Genomic DNA, 21,120 nt, shown 5'->3' with positions numbered 1-21,120 from the left:
CTCTGAAACCTGTCATTATTAAAATTAAATGACAGATAGGGATTTCATATCCCACATAGATATACTGAAAATGTGTATGTTTTGCTCAGACTGCCCTTGAATTTTGATCTTTTACACAACATTTACAGTAGTACTTCAAAATGGATTCTGATCTTATTCATAAACTGTCCATTCAGATAAATAAACAATTGTGTATGAGGCTTTCAACTCTTACAAAAAAATATACTCTCTCTTTGTGTCCTCTATTACTTTGTTTTTAGATTTCAGACAATACGTTCAGGTTATTGCAAATTAAAGATCAGCAGAAATGTACTTACAGCTAATTCCTCTGGGTAAGGTTGAACTGTATGTAGCAGTGGTCCCTCCAAATAATCTGATTTTGCAGTGAAGCCATTTTAAGTGGAGAAAACTGGGGGGGAGAGGGGGGAATAGATGTGGGCTTGTGTTTGTTCGTGTTAACAGCAATCTGAGTAGTCAATTGCTGATGTTTTTATGAGAAAGTGGTTCTATGAGGCAGTTTGAAAATGGAGTCTAAATGTCAGGAAAATTCAGACTAATGATAGTGTGCAATAGAATCCTATACCTCCTCTGGACTCTTCTAATGAGATTTTCCCCATCATATCTGCTCAAACACCCAAATTTCTGATTAACTTATTACCTCTGTTGTCTATCCATGATCTCAGCAGTAATTGCTTTCCAGCGTTTATTTAACCCCGCTAGTTTTTCCTGCAGGAAGCTCCCATCTGTAGTGGAGAGTTTCTGTATGATTCCTTCCCCAGTTCTGTTCAGTGCTGAAAAGCTGGTCTGATGACTGCTGACTCCTTCTTCAAGTTCCTGTCACAAGTATGAAAACCACGCAGAATTTTATTACTGACCTAAACTGATTTTGATTTATTGCTTATAACATTGAGAATGCATCCTGGCTGCATATTGTATTACCAAAAAGAGCATTTTAAAACAACTTTACATCAACAATATGCAGCTTTAAATGATTGATTAAATGCTCGTTATTAGTAAGTTGGCCTAGACTTAATAAATATCATTTAAAAAAGACTGATGCACAACAGGTTATTGAATACAACTGAATACAGTATAAAGGAACTGACTTTTAAATGGTTAGTATTAGCATCTACATTCATGCCTGATGTTTTTAAGTGCTACATTTTTTTCTTTTTTTAAAATTGCCCACAGATTAAAATGACCTTTCACCAGTTATTCTCTGAACTTGCGTGCACCGTATATTTGTAACCTTACAACACCTTTAGCTAGGATAATTTTGGCAATGCTGCCATAATCTGCAGATATCACAAAAAATCCAGGCAACTGAGGAAAGTCAGGTTCAAACCTTAACATATCCCTATCAGCTAGAAAAAGCTTACATTATTAGTACAGATCTTTTTGCGACTAGAACAGAACTGATGATGAATCAAGGAAGAGAAAGGAAACGCCCTAGAAGAAAATGCCCAACAGCACTAAGAACAAGAATAAAATTCAAGCAATACTCAGTGGATCGTAAATTTCTCCTGTAAAACACAGGTATTTAACATTTGGATTTCTAAAATATAGATACCTGCACATTGCTTAGGGTATTTTTTTATTTTGGGTTTATTTTAAAGTTATGCTTTAGCCTCTTGCTTTTAGCTAAAATCTTAATTTAATTTTGTAAACAGAAAAATTGCTTCCCCTTTCTCGGTGATACATGAGAAGAACCAGGAAAACAAAATTTGAAAAGGCAAAACTAAAGCAAATTAAATTACATTTTTCTGGAGTCTTTTACACAAGACAGTTTTATAAAAACAAAACAGTTGTGCTTGCTTTCTACTCAGAAAGAAAACTAAACCCTGCAATACCCAATTATAGATATACTGATTATTTTTAAAAGTATAACCAATTAAGGAATACAGTACACATTAATTCTAATATATTTTAAAATGTACCAAACTGAACCTTCATATAGAAAAAAAAATCAACAGAAGACCGGGACAAAAGCCCTATTTTCTAACCTCTGATTAAAAAACTTTAAAAAAAAAATCAACTGAAATTACAATCAAAAAAGCAATTTCAAGTTACACACAGACCTATTTTCCTGCACAACTTTAGAGGACCACCACAATTTCAAGTATATATTTTTATTCATGGGCAGATTTGAATTTTTGGCTCAAATCCATGCTCAACTTTTGTCAGCTTTCCTGTCCTCTGACTGAACACCACGTACCTGCTGATGCATCCCAGCTATCTCCAAATCCAGGCTACCATCTGCAGCGTGGGCATCAGCCAGTAACCCTTCAGCTTCTGTTATCCACTGTGTGAGGTCATTGAGATCGCAATGGAACTGCCTCCAGTCTTCAATTGCTCTGTCAAAACAACTTTTGGGGAATAAGAAAGGGTTTCAAAATTACCTAGACTGTTTCAGGGAAAAGACATGGGCTGACCTATTTATATTTAATATTAAGAGTAGTTAATTCATAACAACTTGTCCTGCAAAATAAAAAGGCCTGATATATTACATTTAAGTAAGTCTTGTACACTGAACAGTTCCTGTCATTGCACTGACTGCGAAAACCAACCACGCAAACCATCACTGCCTCCTAAACTGAAGGAGCTGAGGGCAGGGCTGAGGAATATTTGGTTTCCATTACAGGGGAAATAAAGATTAGCTGCAGCAAAACTGGTCTGCAGAACAATTTTTTAAAATAGTTCATACATCAGAGGGCATGAAAAATTAAATATGATTAATTGCTCAGCTTGGGTTTTTTGCTCACAAAACCATGATTTCCTGCTGCCAGAAGCCTTAAAGAGTGAAGCTGATCTTCATCACACTGCACTGATTGTGAGTGTTACCACTCCACTTCAATTGGATCAGAAATAGGCCTGCACAAAGTAGGTCCCACAGATTTTAGTACGCAATAAGTTTCAATACATTTTACTTTTGCAGCATCATTAGTGTTGAGTTTAACTTAAAAGGCAAACATTTTCTCTGGCATGCAAAAGGTCAAGTACAGTAGTAGTATAAATGACATTTTCATAGTAGCGGAAAGGACAGCGACAGTAGGCTGACAAAGGAATTTTTTTTTTTTTAACAAAACTAAGAATATACTCTTCAGAAAACCATCTTAGCCAGGCACATGACTTTTATAATTTGTTGAGTGCTGACAGTATTTCTGCACTGTATAGTAGATAAGATCTCTGTCCCCAAAGGATTTACAGTCCATGTAAGACACAGAATACAGAAGAGACACAACACACTGATGGACTAGATCATGTCTCACTTCAAAATACTGCATTTTGTTTGCCTTTACAAAATATAAAACAGAGGGCAGATATCCTCAGCTGGCATAAATCTGCATAGCTCCATTAATGGATCTGGAGTTGAGATCTGGTATGAATTTAAGGTGGCAGTTCATTTTTAAAGACCGAAATTAAGACATGGTACTAGTTTGCACAGTAGGAGTATGAACCATTTTTTCCATAAACTTCAATACAAGTTGGATCTAGAGTTCCACTAGAGAGGAAAACCTCAATGCTTATGTATACAATATTTAATAAAAAATAAGTTTCACTTGTCTTTCAATAATGAGATACCAAACCTTACAGATGTGAACCGATTTTAAACTGTGAACACAGCATCTTTTTGCCAATCTCAAATTTTTCTTTGGTTTCACACAACACTAATACATGTTTAATTCATCTATATATTTTTGAATTAATCTGGCCATCTTTGTAGACAGATTTGGAGTACCTGTATAAGTTCAGATATAAGCTTGATTTAATTGTATCCCATCAGGAAATACCAAATTAACTTTTCAGTTATTTACTTGCTGTGATTTAAAAAGTTTCAATTTTGATGGTTGCTGATTGAGTTAGATCTAATCTTTGCCAAGACACATGCATATTTCCTGGCCTAGATTTTTTTTTTAAATGTTTGTTGGTTTACTTTGTTTGTATGGCTTAGTTTTAACTATCAAGTTCAGTTAAATTGGGTTGGCTTACATCTTACAAGGATTGAAGGGGAGTAACATTTTAAGAACCATGGGCCTGGTTACTGTCTCCAAATGGCTCCTTCACATTAACATATACAGTGACTTTTACATTTAATTTATTTATCACAAAAAAAAACCCAACACACTCGCTCGCTCACACACACACACACACACACACACGGAAGATTTCTTTTTTCACTAATTCCCATTACCTGCTTTGACTTCCCCAACACACATTACTTTAAGAAATTAACCTAGTAAAACAATCTCTACAACTAAATGGGAAAACTAGTTCTCTTTTATTGCCAATGTGCTTTTTGGAGGCTTTGAAAATGAACATATTGGTCAGATGATAATATTACCTCATGTAATACTTGGTTATCAAACAATACAGTATTATTTTAAAATACCTTTTTGCTTCATAAATGACATTCACTATTTGTTTGTATGACTTTTTTTAAATATCAACCTTTAAAATTTCCATTAATGAATATAATCTGTCTCATGAGTAACCAGTTTTGCTTTTATTCTCCTTCCATTGCAAAAATTATGCCTATATATAACTCCTGGGCAGACCAGAGATTTACATAAACTGTTTTTATATAGAAGCATTAAGTGTCTTCTTTTACAGAATTTAATTAGCTCCCGCATTTACCACTCATTTTGTATTAACTCTTCAGTTACACCAACATTTGGACTGTCCAGAAAAAGGTTTACAGAGCTTTGTGAGCACACCAAAGTTTTCACCCTGCTCTGAACAGAATACATATAGCTAGTATATAGTCCAAACCTAGTCTAATGGAGTTTGCTTTTGCAGGTAGTTGAAACAACTTAAGTCCAAGTCCAGGCTCTCTCACTAATCTTGGCTATTGCTAAGTTTCCCTGCAGAAAAAACCCAGTTACCTATACAATAGCTGTTCTTCAAGATGCGTTGTGTACATATGCATTCCGCTGCAGGTATATGTGTGCTTAATGCAATCAAGTTGGAGACTTTTGACAGCAGGACCACTAAGCAGTGCATGATGCGTGATGTGCCCCTGCTCTCCTCATGCTCCAAGTTTAAGGCATATCTGCCTCCTCCCTTTCTGTTCCTTCAGCCCACTGTAATGTGCATAGTAGAAGGGAAAGTGGGAGGGTTGTGGAACGTATATGTGTACATATCTCAAAGAACTGCAGTTACTATACAGATAACCACTTTTTCTGAGAATTCAACCCCATTACATGAGGTAGAGAGACTGGAAGTTGGGATGCAAAGATTTGTCCTGATTCTGAGACAGGAGATCCTTGACCAGAGTTATCAGTGACCAAACAGAGAGCTGACGTAGGTCCATGAACCAAGACTGTCTTCGCCACGCCCGGACCATGAGGATCAATGTTGCTGTGTCTCTTTTCAGGTTCCTAAATACCCTTGAAATGAGAGGAACTAGAGGAAAGCACAAAAAGATGACAAATGACTGGACTTTGGCCCTGGCATGACCAATAAGCTTGTGCCTGAAGCTAACTGAGATGTATTTACCAAAGACGGGGGGGGGGGGGAATCTGTTACCAGAGTCATAGCTGATTCTGGATAGAGAAATGCAACTCCTTTGCACTCATTCTGTAGATCTAACCACCAATCCAAAGACTGAAGCACCCACACTGGCACATAAATCTGCATGTCCAGAGATGCCTGGAAAGACAATATACTGAATGGATGCAGGCCTGCGAACACAGATGACAAAATCTGGCATACAAAGTTAAGGATGAGGCAATGTAGCCCAGGAGCTGTAGGCAGGTATGCACTGATGTCATTGGGTTGCACTAGAGGCTTTCTGAAATAAGCCTATATACTGAAACCTTTCCCTTGGAAGGTAAACCACAGCAGTCAAGGCATGTAGGTTTGGTTATAACTGGTTGTAACTGTGATTTGTCCAAATTTAGTTTTAGGTTCATACGGAATGAGCTGTCTCATGACAAGGATGCTGTTTTGGACTCTGTTGCTTTATGCTCTGTGAGATAGCCAATCATCTAGGAAACATCTGAACACATAAGCAGGTCTCAATGCACTTGGTGAACACCCTGGGAACTGATGACAGCTCGTAGGGAAGTATTGTGAGATGGGTCCCTGAAAAGAGAAGGAGGTAAATTGGATAACGTATCCCTCATTTACTGTGCTGAGTACCCACTTGTCTCACATGACGTTTTCTCAAACAGTAGAAAAGGGACAGGCATGTTCCAAAGGCAGTTGATATAGTTAGTGTGCAGTCCTCAATGGAGCCATCAAAATGACTGCATGAAGTTTGTGTTGTCTGGTAAGAAGGGCCTGCTGTAGACGAAGATGACTAATATCATCAAGGAAGTCTTGACATTCGAGGAACCCTATGACCTCTGCTAAAAAAGAGGATCTACAATAAGGGTGTGACCTAAACTATTTTATCTTAGTCACTGGAGTGTAAACTAATGTACAAAATATTGAACAGGAGTCTTTCAGTGTGCACCCAGTATTTTCTGTTTCAGGGTGGTAACTGTGTTAGTCTGTTTCGAAAACAACGAGGAGTCCTTATGGCACCTTTGAGACTAACTCATTTATTTGGGCATAAGCTTTCGTGGGCTAAAACCCATTTCATCAGATGCATGGAGTGGAAAATACAGTAGAGATACATAAATACACAGCATTTGAAAAGATGGGAGTTGCCTTACCAAGTTGGGGGGGTCAGTGCTAATGAGCCAATTCAATTAAGGTAGAAGTGGGCTATTCTCAACAGTTGAGAAGGAAGGAAGGAAGGAAAAATCACTTTTGCAGTGCTAATGACTTCAATGTAATCAAGGTGGCCCATTTCAAACAAGTTGACAAGAAGGTATGAATATCAGCAGGGGGGAAAATTAGGTTTTTGCAGTGACCTATGCAATCCCAGTCTTTATTCAGGCCTAATTTGATGGTGTCCAGTTTGCAAATTAATTCCAGTTCTGCAATTTCTCGTTGGAGTCTGTTTTTGAAGTTTTTTTTGTGGAAGAATTTTCACTGTTAACTCTGTTATTGAGCATCCAGGAGTGTTCTCCTATGGGTTTTTTAATGTTATAATTCTTGATGTCAGATTTGTGTCCATTTATTCTTTTGCGTAGAGACTGTCCGGTTTGGCCAATGTACATGGCAGAGGGACATTGCTGGCACATGATGGTATATATCACATTGGTAGATGTGCTGGCTGATGTGGTTAGGTCCTATGATGGTGTCCCTTGAATAGATATGCAGACAGAGTTGGCACCGGGGGTTGTTGCAGGGTTTGGTTCCTGGGTTAGTGTTTTTATTGTAAGAAAAGGAGTACTTGTGGCACCTTAGAGACTTAAATTTATTTGAGCATAAGCTTTCGTGAGCTACAGCTCACTTCATCGGATGCATTTGGTGGAAAATACAGAGGGGAGATTTATATACACACACAGAGAACATGAAACAATGGGTTTTATCATACATGCTGTAAGGAGAGTGATCACTTAAGATGAGCCATCACCAGTAGCAGGGGGGGAGGGAGGAAAACCTTTCATGGTGACAAGCAAGGTAGGCTATTTCCAGCAGTTAACAAGAACATCTGAGGAACAGTGGGGGGTGGGGGGGAGAAATAACATGGGGAAATAGTTTTACTTTGTGTAATGACTCATCCATTTATCATGAGTACAGTGGGTGAAGGGATGGTAGTAGGATCATGGGTAGAGGTTTCCTACACTGAGGGAGGAGTAGACACTCTTTTAGAGTGAGATCTAGAATCCCTCAGAGCACCCCAAGACCAGTAAGACACTGCACTGTCTGAGTCATCCATGGTGGGGGACACCAGGCTGGTGCCTCTTCATAAAAAAAACTAGCCCTGTTCCTTAGATCCTCTCCAATAAGAGGTCTATAGGGAAAACTGAAGACTTCTAAAGCAATAGAGTTTCTTCCCTTTCAGAGACCAGAGAAGAAACGTAGATTTCTTCAGAATAGGGAAAAAAAGTCCCACTGGTGCTCAACGTGGACTGGGAGACACCCACGAACACAACAAAAATGAGGATTCAGGTGGTTGGAATGCTGATAAAGCGGTCAGTTCAGATGATGTCAAAGGAGCTGGTGCAAGTGCTGCAGAAGTCACAGAGGTCCCTGAAAGTCACAGAATCTGTGACTTTGAAACCTTCATGACAGATTGGCAGCCTTACTGATATTCTATGAAATTAAATAGGATTTTACTGGGTTTTTTTTAAAAAAAAGAAACAATGATACTTGCTTTTAATTATGTCACCAAAAAAAAATAAATCCAGAAAAAATATATTATGTACCAACAAAGCAAGGATGAAAGAAAATATATATTTATTTTCAGTCATGTGCATAGTATATCAGTCAAAATACTACCATGACTGGCATCCTATACACACACACACACACACACACACACACCCCATAGAGAGAACAAGCAGCATGCATAAAGAAATAGTTATACATTCTTGTTACCTCCATTCTCTCCCCTTTTAAATGCTTCAGCTACAAATGAGCTCTTTCAATACTTTAAATTTACTAGTACAGCCCAGTTCAACTTGGGAACTACTGATTAGAGAAATCGCAATCCTTAGTAGTAAATGTTAGCAAGATCAGACCCCTCCAGTTTACTTAATGGAATTCAGGAAGTTACCATTAGCACATTTTCACCATTTTACAACCACAATGGAAACTTCTTATAAAAATGGTCTGTGCATTTCAAACAATATAGCAATTTTAAAAAAGTGATCAACTGTAACAAAAAGCTATTAAATTATCTTTTAAGTGTAAAACATCCTATAATTGTGTCCAACAGTTAGCTTTCAGTTTAAGATTTTTTTTATAGAATTGAAAACATTCATATTTGCTCAGTGAAAATACATGAAACTTAACTTGTACTCAAAAATTGTAGTTCTAACATGCTTAGCCAATCAGAAAAGTTTAAAATACCTGAAAATTTATTATTGTTCATGTTAAAGTAAACATAGGAGATCGCATCTGTTTTCTTATACATTTACTTAATTGTTCTTTAAGGATCACTCAACTGGAAGCAATTTCTTCTTATTCAGCCACATTTCAATGTAAAAACATTTACAATGTCACAGATTATTGCTGGTTATCATGCACACAGTGCCACAGGTGGATAGCCTTTTACCAAACATTTAATATATATAAAAGACAATTCATAGAAACTTTTTGAAAACATCCTATTCAACACATTCTCTACTAGACCAGAGCTTTGTAGTATCCTTACAAAATAAAAGTTGCAAACATTTTTCTATAATGTAAGAATATTCTACACTATCAAGTAAACCAACCATTTAAGATATTCTAGCTAAGGCGGATATTTTTTTTTAAATAAAAACCACAATACAGTTTGTATGATAGCCAGTGTTAAATGTTCAAAATTATTTTGCAGCATTGAAATAGAAAACCTGCTGATTAAACTCTTTGGTTAAGTTCTTTGTAAATAATTAAAATTCTACAAACATAAAACAGTTACAACTATTCACATTAAAATATATTCCTACAAAATCAAACAGACTTACCACTTCTGATCATTGTACATCCTGTTAATCCTGTCCCACTCTGCATTCAGCTGTGTTAGTGCATCTCCTATTTGAATTGCTTCAGGTCCAGATGCTTCCAGTATAACATCAGGTTGTTTCTCATGAATGACTGCAATCTGGTCCCCAAGTTTGTCCAAAACATCTTTTATGTTCTACAAGCACAGTGATGGGACCAACCCGTTAGTAAAGTCAACACCAGCAGGAAACAAGAATAGTCAATAGCCCCTTCAAAAAACATTGTGAATACTACCAGTTGAACAACCAGAAATGGAAGATGCTGGCTATCATGGGAAGAGCACCAGCAGTTGATAAATCAACAGAGAAAAACTGTTTTCAGTTGCACCTTTTTAATCTATCCTTTTCACAAGCTTATAAGGCGACAACAGATATTTAAAGCCAATCAGTTTTTAAGTTAAGCGAATAAGTAGTATTAGGATGAACTTCACTTTTGCTCTTATTCTTTTGAGCAAAGACTGCACTTGCAATACACTGAAGGTTAATTTTTCTCTTTCTTCCTCGTCTCATAAGAAAAGGGGTAGTTTAAATTACTCCCCACACTATCTGACATACCCAGAACTGCATTAAAGTAATGTGAACATTTTAACTTTAAAGGACAAAAAGATTTCAGAGTTAATACTGACAATTCCAAAGATATTGCAGTGTTGTGTCTAGGTGTTACAGAACATTACACAGTTCTGGCACTATTCTGAGACTTCTCCATGGCATATGGATGAATAGCAGAATTGCCTTGCATTTATCAATGGTAGTTTCATCATTTCCATAAATTCCATACAAGTCTGCATGCTATTTTTCTTCCAAATGTATTTTAAATAATGTGAGATTGTCAAAAAGAAAAATGTATGGGACACTATTACTTAAAAGTATGATGAGTCTTTTTAAACCCATACAGTATTACTATCATCACTGGAATTCCTCCTCGGTGGATGTACATATACAGCAAGGAGGGAATAGGGACTGAAAACAGCATCATCACCACAATGGATTAAAACACACCACCCTGACAAGGCATGATGTTATTGTTATGTATGCTTTTGAAAACCTTTGGGTGAGCACCAGTAATTGCTTTTCTCAGTGAAAGTTCAGCAATTTTAATTCTCCCTTGCTCCAAAAAACTAATAAATGGGACTAGTCCAGAAGTCCTCAGACTGTGGTCTGTAGAGAGCTGGTGAGTCACATGTTACTAGATCTTTCTCCTTGTTTCCAGCTGCTTTTATAGAACTTTGCAAAGAAATTACAAAGAAGCACCAGGACATGTATACAAGCAGCAGGCAACAAGCAGAAGCAGCAGTCAGCTTAGCTACCTCTGTTAGGAGACATTGCTACAAAGGGAAGCTTGTGCAGTGAATGGGAAACATTAGAAGAAAAAAAAAAACATGCATGGAACAGAGACGTATATGTGGGATGAGGAATGAAATGAAAAATAAAAGGAAACCAGCTATAAGTTTAAAAAAACTTATAAAGTAAATGGGACTTAGACCCCCTAAGTATCTAATTCACTTCTGAAAATGGACTCAGGTGCTTTGGAAAATTTTACCCAGCAAGTTACTTTTTCAAAAACAACAATTAACGAAGTATGTAAGTAGTCCAATTGACTTCAATTAGGATGAGTTATGGGCTTAGGTGCTTTACTGAATTGGGACAGGAGTATTTTCATGCTTGAAGTTAAACATGTGGCTTGCTTACTTAAACCTTATTTGCAGTAAATTCAGCTATGAACAAATACTTTCCTAATACTTTTCCAAATAAGTAACAGCTACGGTTACTACAGGGATATGTGTATGAAATTACGATAGAGACAGTGGAAGGGAAGTTTACCCATTAGGCTCTCTCTCTTTAAATAAGATGTTGATCACACTATGAAGAAAATTGGAATCCCTGTAGCAGTCAACATTTTAAACAGACAACTGTAAAATTTCACTGAAAGAAAACAACCACTTCTCACATTTCTACTTGCCATTTCAAACTTGACTGTTCCAAATTGAGAGAGAGAAAATATGCACAGACACGTGACAGTTACCAACAGCAGCTACAGTGGGAAGGACACAAGTAGGATTTATTTATTATTTTCTACACAATATATATTGAACCAGTACACTACACAAGTTGAATATGTAACCACTGAATCATTTCTTGGTTTTCATCCTTTTTTGTTGCTCTTTTTGCAATACAACACTTAGATTTGCAATACCTTCAATGAGTCTTCCTGAGTAGAGAAGTCCTCATAGACACCAGTGTTTAGCTCTGGAGCATTCAGCAACAGTTCAACATCAGCCATAGCCAGCAAAACTCTGTTAATTTCAACGAGGTATTCATTAGGGAAAGGAGAAGCCGTAATTCCTGATGGATAGTTGCCTTTTAACCTCAGGACAGGGATCGCCTAAAGAAACATGAAAGGTCATTTAATTATTTATTCTTCTCAATTTAATGCATTTTGGAAAAAAAAAATCCAAAACAAAAAAGCTACTGTTACAAATGAAAAATTACTATTATATTCAGAGTAGGCATTTTCTAAATTAAAAACAAAAAGAAATCAGAGTTCTTTCTATCATTCTCAAAATTACCCAATACCAAAGGGCTATCAGGATTATACCAGCAATTAATTTATTTTTTAAATCCTTTTTTTAAAAAAAATCTTTTAGTTCTCCCACCTTCATTTTTATACCTCATGCTAAAAGGTATAACACTTTTTCTCCCTGGACTCATATTTATAGGAAACAAATGGAAACAAAAGATAGTCTCTGCTTTCCTGGTTGTCAAGACAGACAGTGATTGTCCACTGAAGACAAAACACAGTTGTAAATTTACTCCAGCCATTTACATCCCACCATTTTTCCTCCCTGTCGTCTTAGCACTTTTTGCTCCCTAAAGTATTTTTAAATATCCTCTCATAAGTTTTAAGCTTTGAATGGGATGACTACAGCCCTAAAAAGATGTAAAAGCATGTAAGCACTTTTCCAGCAAGTACTAAATATTCTTGCTGAAAGATGCTTACATGGTTTCCAGCATCAACATAGTTGGTGCCTCACTTTCCCTCATAATGACAAAACACTGTGCAACCGAGTGCCATGTTTATATGCATACAGCACCCACTGTATCCATTTTCCAGCCACAAAAGATTAGCAACTTCTGGGGCCTCTGGAATCATCTGATGTGGCTCCTATAGACCAGAATCTGTTTTGGTGAGTTTCTACTTAGCAGAGAGGGAAGCACTGGAGGTGGTAAAATACAGCTTTCTTCTATGGCTATGATATAGATGACATAAGTGCACTGGAGAGTTCCTGGAAATTAGCTCCAGGTGGCCTAGGTTACATCGTTGCCATGTCTGGAAAAACCAGTAGTCACAGGTATATGAAGCAGATTTTCCATGGGCTGAAACATCCTGGAAATGGTTTCCTGTTTCAAAAGCTTGTTAATGGACAAAGGACACTGTGTTGCCATCACTGAAAACACCAGAACTTTAACATTAACCATAAAAATTAAAATCTTGCAATGAACATTCTCTGCTTCACCTGCTGTATGTAGAACACACTACCATGGTTACATGAAGCAAATGAGCTGACAAAACTGCCTGATGGTGCAACGAGTATCAGAGTTCTATATTATTTGCAAGTTCCTTTGTGTTTTGATCAAATGGCTTAGTAAGGAAATTGGAGAGGAAATGGAAGAGTTCTCTCTTATAAATAAGACATTGTGCCAGTTTATTCCAGTGCCTGCAGAACCAGTGTCGTATTTGAACTCCAGTTTGATGCCAAATCTACTTGTACCTTTTAAAATATATAACAGTCCCACACGGTACTTTGGGGGGAGGTAGGGGAGAGGGTGAAGTGATGCTGAGTGTAATATTCTAAAGTGTTCTTTTTAATGACAGCAGCGAGAACATTAGTAACTTCAATGCCTTTAATATTGCCTCCGCTGAATTGTACAGACATATTGAACAGATCACTGTTAGTACCAACATTAAGGTTTGCTGTCAATTAGCACGATGGTAGAGAAACATATCAGAAGAATTCATCTAAATTTTCATCCTGCGTCTACCACTCTATATATAAACCATAAAAAAATCCTCAAAGTTACTCTAAAATTCATGATTGGGGTTTTTGGTAAGCTCACTTCAGGTGTTCAGCTACCAAAGCAGGGTAATTAACTGCATCAGTAACAGCATGAAGTGGCATTTTTTCTTTCCTTAAGCTATTAAAAGTGATCTTCAAAAAATACCTCTACTTACAAAAGGTCTCTTCCGCAGTTGGGTCTGCAATCCTTAGAACAGTATTGAGGAAGATCAGCTTTTTGTGCTCCACTCCAAAATGGACAGACCAGTTATTCAATCTCAGGAAGATTGAAGGAAAACTGGCAACTTTTGCAATTGATTTCTGCATAGCTGCTGTTCATCTGTGATATTTTGCATTTTCTTCCTCCCATTGTGCTGCTAAATCTCTTACAGTTGCTCAAATCACTCAAATGACATCTGGCCTACTCATCACCCACTACCCAAATGTACTTCAATTGTCAGTGAGACAAACAGCGCTCCTTCTCCCTTGATATAATAATTCTGTGTTTGATCAATAGCAGGGGCTGAGAAAACACACTTGGGTCTTTCACTCTTTGAACTTATCAAGCTTAAAGTTGTATTCAATGTCTGGATATTTCTGGGCACCTTAAACATGTTGTTCAAATTTACTAGAATTCAGTGGGCATAATTTGTGTGGTCAAGAGTAAAAGAACCACAGAAGAAGCTCAAGCTAGGGCATCTAGCTATTGAATGTAGTTTATCTCAGGTACTGAACACTTTTAAGGAAGAATGCCAAACTGCAGTGCTAGCATTGTACTGAAACTGGAACATCTGGGCACTGCCACAAGACTATTAACTCATTAGTACATTATGTCTCAGCCATATATCATGCATACACAAAAATCATGATGTACAAGCACAAAACTGGGTGCAATCTAATGCAATTGAGAGCATAATTAGAACATAGGGGCTTAAAATAATCATAAGAATGGCCATACTGGGTCAGACCAAAGGTCCATCTAGCCCAGTATCCTGTCTTCCGACAGTGGCCAAAGCCAGGTGCTCCAGAGGAAATGAACAAAACAGGTAATCATCAAGTGATCCATCCCTTATCACCCATTCCCAGCTTCTGGAAAACAGAGACTAGGGACACCATCCCTGCCCATCCTGGCTAATAGCCATTGATGGACCTAGCCTCCATGAGTTTATCTAGTTCTTCTTTGAACCCTGTTACAGTCTTGGCCTTCACAACATCCTGGCAAAGAGTTCCATGGGTTAACTGTGTGTTGTGTGAAGAGATACTTCCTTTTGTTTGTTTTAAACCTGCTGCCTATTAATTTCATTTGGTGACCCCCAGTTCTTGTGTTCTGAGAAGGAGTAAACAACAGTTCCTTTTTTACACTCTCCACACTGGTCATGATTTTATAGACCTCTATCAGATATCAATACTGACCTTTGATGCAATATCACAATAGTGGATAGGCACTGTTAGAAAAAACTCGCAACAATTACACATATGCTGATTGCACAATTCTGTCGTGACAGACAGATCTAGAAAATTTGTAATCAGTACATGTGCATGCTACTATTTTCAGGGTGTTCCTATATGTTCATTTTGTTCACATGCTTTATTACTTCACCAACTTCAGTGATTTAATTCTGTAGTCATAAATCCAGCTCTCTCTTCTGCAGCCATGCAGGTCTCCCAGGCCTTGGAACCAGTGTGCTTCTGCTGCAGAAAGAGAGGGCAGTATCTTTGCATCATCATCCTTGCTCTCCTCAAAATCTTTCCTCAGCAGTGCACAAGGTGTGGGAGAAGATTGAGAATGGACAAATGCCTAAAAGTCATGTAGGACCACTAAGGTGCAGTAACCCACATGCTGTGGTTCTGCAGCTACCTCCATGGCAGAGGATGAAGGATGCTACAAATTACTGCAGCATGCATGCCAGTATGCACTGGCAAAATGCAAGGCTCTGGATTTCATTCAAATGGATAGTTCAATTTGACTTATCTTTCTGTCCTGCTGCATTATAACATACAATTGTTTATCTTCCATTAGAAAAAAAGCTTACCTGAGGTTTGAACTGCATCTGTTGACATACAGCAAACTGGGTTTCAACTTGTTGCCAGCGCTGACACACATTGATGTGCTCTGCTTCGCCAACTGGGCCATATTGGGACAGGTTGCTGCTCTTCGTTTGCAAAGCAGTGAATTCCTCACGGTGCTGTTCGAGCTCCTGAAGCAGTTCCTGCAGAGTACACCTAATTACAGCTGGCTGCCATCACTGAAAAGTTATTTCCCCCTTTTCACACATCATTCAATGGGTAAACACACCAGAGTGGTGTATGTATATTACTACACTACTGCTTTATATATTCAGCTTTTCTCCTCCTTAAATGTGGAGATGCAGAACCAACAAGGCCTGGGGAGGAACGGTAATTTCTGCCTCATGTAATTATGTCCCTTGCAAGTTGGCTCACTCCAACTAAATCTCATGTAAGCCTGGTGTTTTTCTTTTTAAAAAAATCGTAAGCATGGAAGTTTGGTGCCCATCTTTATCTTAAGCACCAAAAGATAAAAAGCAAATCAAAGATCAAGTGGTAGAGCTATTGCCTTGGAAGACATGACTGGATGACCTAATTGCCTTTTCCATCTCTAATTTCACTGCTGAAAGGACAGGTTTATTAAACATTTTGACCCATATCCTCAAAGATATCTAAGGAGTCTAACCCTTATTGCTATCAAGGGAGATAAGCACCTAAATACCTTTGAGGATCTGGGCATCTCTTTACAAAATACACATCTTCAGTATGAATGGAGAATACTCACTCAGAGCATATATTTTATACAATAAGGTACCTCAGTTAATCAAGCTTCCACTGTATTCCCATCTTTGCAAACAAACATCCTGCTGGTCAGGGAAATCTAGCATTTCAAACAACTCTTGCCATACACACTGACTTCTGGAAACAGGCTTTTTCATTTGAGTATTGAGATTGCTGTGTCAGTTTTACCTGCTCATCCGAGTTAAATCGATGCAATCAGTGAGTGCACAAATTTTCTATTTAACTACTGCGAAAGAAATTGCTCACATTTACGAAATCCTGAGGTCTTTTTAAGTAAGATGAAAAACAAATACAGAATAAGAGGAAAAATTGAGAGCTTTACTTAACTATGAGAGAATATTACTTATGAGCCTCTGGTGGTTGTGTTCTGACCCAATTAAATGTCAACACCAGTGTATCAGGAAGAGAACAGCATGGATACCAGCAGCAAATTCCCTTTCAATCTGTAAAATGATCATTTGTTCATGTCAAATAATTTTTTAAATCTTGGAGGTGGGGGAGGGGAGTAATCTCAAGAACTTTAGTCCACTAATTTCTTCCTGTAATTTAAGAATTCATTTGCCTTTATCTCAGCTAAATCGTGGGGTATAGCAAGGTAGGAAGAAAATCTAAATGAGAACCATCCTCTTGAAATTGAAAGTGATTTAACAAAAATCCCTTCACATTGAAGATCTAGATAGAAAAAAGCTCAGGGAAATTTTTATGAAAGCTATAAACTCCTGATTTATGCTTCTCCAGACAATATATATTTCAAGTAAACTTTGTTTCAGTATGGGTGGGCAAGGGACACATAGGATATCAATATTTCAGGAAAGACTATCAGCCATTCTATAGAGTAAGTGTACTATCCTAAGTGGGTAGAGTCCATCCCATGCCCAACAAAAGTATACATTTATTGAGTGTTAAAGTCTCCCCCTTCCTTGGCCCTGGTTTAGTATCAGAAAGGTAATTCCTAAGTAATGCTATATGAAACCCAAGTCTAAGCTTTCTTCCCAGGCTTATCTAATCCTAGAGTTGTTTCCCTCAAACCTGTCCATTCCAAATGCTAGCTCCATCTTCTTGAGTGCTTATCTCATGGTTGCATATTGAGCTAGCTGCATCAGTGAGTTAACAAAACTCACCTAACACTTTCCAATCAGGATCAAACCAGAAGCTGGAAATGCATCAGGCAAACATTGGCAGCTTAGCAGAGAGTTGTGTCAGGTTTCTAAACTGGGATACTTCCAGGGATTTTTCCTCTTACGCATAAAACATCCTTACTGAGATCACAGGCACATAAGGAATCAAAATGTTTGCCCTTGCTGGGGGGAGGGAGGAGAAATTAAATGCTTTATCAGGTGATTCAGCATTTTTCTAGTTTCAGGATCAGACTATCCATTGGCTCCACAGGAACTCTATGGCAACTGGGTTCATCTTGACTGATCTTTCTTGGGAGCACAATTTCTCACTTCAGAAATGTTGACAGTCCCCATTTAAAAAAAAAGCCTCAGGGGACATATTTGCTAGCAAGAGTTCAAGATCACTCAACTAAACAGATAATACACAAGCCGCAAAAACAAACCTCTGGAAGTGGAAGTTTCAGTCTACTCAAAGTGCACCTCAGTATCAAAAGTCTGGGGGCAAAAGGGTCTGAAGCAATATCGGCACTATACTATCTGAGTTTTAGACCATTACATTCAAACAACTCATCCTCTCTGTAAATCCAACTGATTTAACAATACTATTTACATCTGGAAGCTAGATGATGTTTTCAAATAGAATAACTGATTGTGAGCAACCAACCTCCACATGAAAATTCTGGTCTATAAACATTCTATGCTATATACATACATTCCTACGTGATTTTTTACATACAGGGGCCACCTTAAAAATTTACTAATTGCTTTATTATCTAAATGCCTTTGATTCAGGAAAGCACCCTGTTCAGCAAAGCACTTTAGCATGGGTCACCTGAGTACTCAAATTATGAGTAGCTGTTTTGCCTGTACTAAAGCTACAAGTATCCTTATACCATATTGTACCCCCATTTGCCCTTCTCCCATTGAGCATTCATAGATGCATGGACCTCCCTCTCCCTCCTCTCTCCCTGTCTACTCCAGAACTCACTGCACGAGGCAAGTCATGAAAGCTCTGAAGGCTGCAGAGGTGTCTTTTTCCTTTCTTCTCAGTGAAGATTCCACCTTCCTATCAATAGGTCCTTGCATAGAAAAATTACTCTTTGAAGGATCCTTTGTTAGGGAAGAGAGAGAACTGCATCAAGAAAGCTGAGGTGCTTGATGCCAGTTTTGCTTCAGTCTTCACTAAAATGGTTAATGATGACCCAATACTCAACCCAATTAATATTAACAGGGGGAAGGAATGCAAGCCAAAATAGGGAAAGAACAGATTAAAGAACATTTAGGTAAGTCAGATGTATTCAAATCAGCAGGGCCTAAAGAAATTCACCCTAGGGTACTTAAGGAACTAGCTGAAGCAAGCTCGGAGCTATTAGCAATTATCTTTGAGAACTTCTGGAGGATGGGAGAGGTCCCAGAAGACTCAAGAAGGGCAAACATAGCATCTATCTTTAAAAAGGGGGAACAAGGAGGACCCGAGAAATTATAGACCAGTCAGCCTAACTTCAATATCTGGAAAGATACTGGAACAAATTATCTAACAATCAATTTGTAAGCACCTCAAGGACAACAGGTTTATAAGGAATAGTCAGCATGCATTTGTCAAGAACCTATCATGCCAAACAAACAATTTCCTTCTTTGATAGGATTACTGACTGAGTGGATAAGGGGGAAGCAGAACACACGATATACCTTTATTTTAGAAAGGTGTTGGACATATTTGCTTATGAGAATGTCATGTGGAAGTGAGGGAAAGGTGGTCTAGATGAAACTACTATAAGGTGGTTGAAAAAGACTACACTCAAAGAGTAGTTATCAATGGTTTGCTGTCAGACACACGGGAGGGTGTACCTAGTGGGGTCAAGAGGTCAGTCCTGAGTGTGGTGCTAGTCAACATTTTCATTAATGACTTGGATAATGGAATAGAGAGTACATTTACAAACTTTGCAGATGACACCAAGCTGGGAAGGATTGCAAGCACTTTGGAGGACAGGTTTAAAATTCAAAATTACCTTGACAACGTGGAGAACTGGTCTTAATTCAACAAGATGAAATTCAATAAAGACAAGTGCGAAGTACTTCACTTAGGAAGGAAAAATTAAATGCACAACTACAAAAGCGGGAAGAACAGTTTTGGTGGCAGTACTGGTGAAAAGGATCTGGGAGTTATAGCAGATCACAAACTGAACGCAAGTCATTAATCTGATGCAGCTGCAAAAAAAGGCTTTTATGATTCTGAGATATATTGAAAGGATCCAGAGTAGCAGCCGTGTTAGTCTGTATTCGCAAAAAGAAAAGGAGTACTTGTGGCACCTTAGAGACTAACAAATTTATTAGAGCATAAGCTTTCGTGAGCTACAGCTCACTTCATCGGATGCATTTGGTGGAAAAAACAGAGGAGAGATTTATATACACACACACACAGAGAACATGAAACAATGGGTTTATCATACACACTGTAAGGAGAGTGATCACTTAAGGTAAGCCATCACCAACAGCAGGGGGGGGAAGGAGGAAAACCTTTCATGGTGACAAGCAGGTAGGCTAATTCCAGCAGTTAACAAGAATATCAGAGGAACAGTGGGGGGTGGGGTGGGAGGGAGAAATACCATGGGGAAATAGTTTTACTTTGTGTAATGACTCATCCATTCCCAGTCTCTATTCAAGCCTAAGTTAATTGTATCCAGTTTGCAAATTAATTCCAATTCAGCAGTCTCTCGTTGGAGTCTGTTTTTGAAGCTTTTTTGTTGAAGGATAGCCACTCTTAGGTCTGTGATCGAGTGACCAGAGAGATTGAAGTGTTCTCCAACTGGTTTTTGAATGTTATAATTCTTGACGTCTGATTTGTGTCCATTCATTCTTTTACGTAGAGACTGTCCAGTTTGGCCAATGTACATGGCAGAGGGGCATTGCTGGCACATGATGGCATATATCACATTGGTAGATGCGCAGGTGAACGAGCCTCTGATAGTGTGGCTGATGTGATTAGGCCCTATGATGGTATCCCCTGAATAGATATGTGGACAGAGTTGGCAACGGGCTTTGTTGCAAGGATAGGTTCCTGGGTTAGTTGCATATAAGACATAGGAAGTAATTATCCCACTCTACTCAGCTCCGGTGACGTTCCAACTGGAGTACAGTGTCCTATTCTGGGCAACACATTTTAGAAAAAGATGTGGACATATTGAAAAGAGTGTAGAGGAGAGTAACAAAAAATGATAAAAGAAGATTCAGAAAACCTGACCTATGAGGAAAGGTTAAAAAAGCTGGGCATGTTTAGTCTTGAGAAAAGACGACTGAGGGGGGACTGGACACCAGTCTTCCAATGTGTTATCAAAAGGATTATGTTCAATTGTTCTCCATGTCCACTGAAAGTAGGACAAGAAGTATATGGACTTAATCTGCAGCAAAGTAAATTTAGGTAAGATATTAGGAAAAACTTTTAACTAGGATAGTAGTTAAGGTCTGGAACCTGCCTACAAGGGAGGTCATGGAGTGCCTATCATTGGAAGCTTTTAAAAACGAGTTGGACAAACACCTGTCAGGGATGGTCTAGATCAGCGTTTCTCAAACTTTTGTACTGGTGATCCCTTTCAC

At 38.1% G+C, this 21,120-nt stretch overlaps 1 protein-coding gene across 7 annotated transcripts in view; it reads right to left on the bottom strand.

Moving 5' to 3' along the window:
* UTRN (utrophin) overlaps positions 1-21,120 on the bottom strand; it is a 607,443-nt gene that overhangs the window by 363,147 nt on the left and 223,176 nt on the right. For all 7 annotated transcript variants that reach the window (XM_038397679.2, XM_043511144.1, XM_043511142.1 and 4 more), the window contains 5 exons: positions 15,634-15,810; positions 11,740-11,928; positions 9,510-9,682; positions 2,216-2,366; positions 659-834 (listed from right to left, as the gene is read on the bottom strand). In XM_038397679.2, the coding sequence (XP_038253607.1) occupies positions 659-834; positions 2,216-2,366; positions 9,510-9,682; positions 11,740-11,928; positions 15,634-15,810 (866 nt within the window). The remainder of the gene's footprint in view (positions 1-658; positions 835-2,215; positions 2,367-9,509; positions 9,683-11,739; positions 11,929-15,633; positions 15,811-21,120) is intronic.

This window comes from Dermochelys coriacea, chromosome 3, assembly GCF_009764565.3.
Source record: "Dermochelys coriacea isolate rDerCor1 chromosome 3, rDerCor1.pri.v4, whole genome shotgun sequence".
Lineage (NCBI taxonomy): Eukaryota > Metazoa > Chordata > Testudines > Dermochelyidae > Dermochelys > Dermochelys coriacea.
The sequence above is the reverse complement of the archived record's forward strand: the minus strand, read 5'-3'. Positions and strand labels throughout refer to the sequence as shown.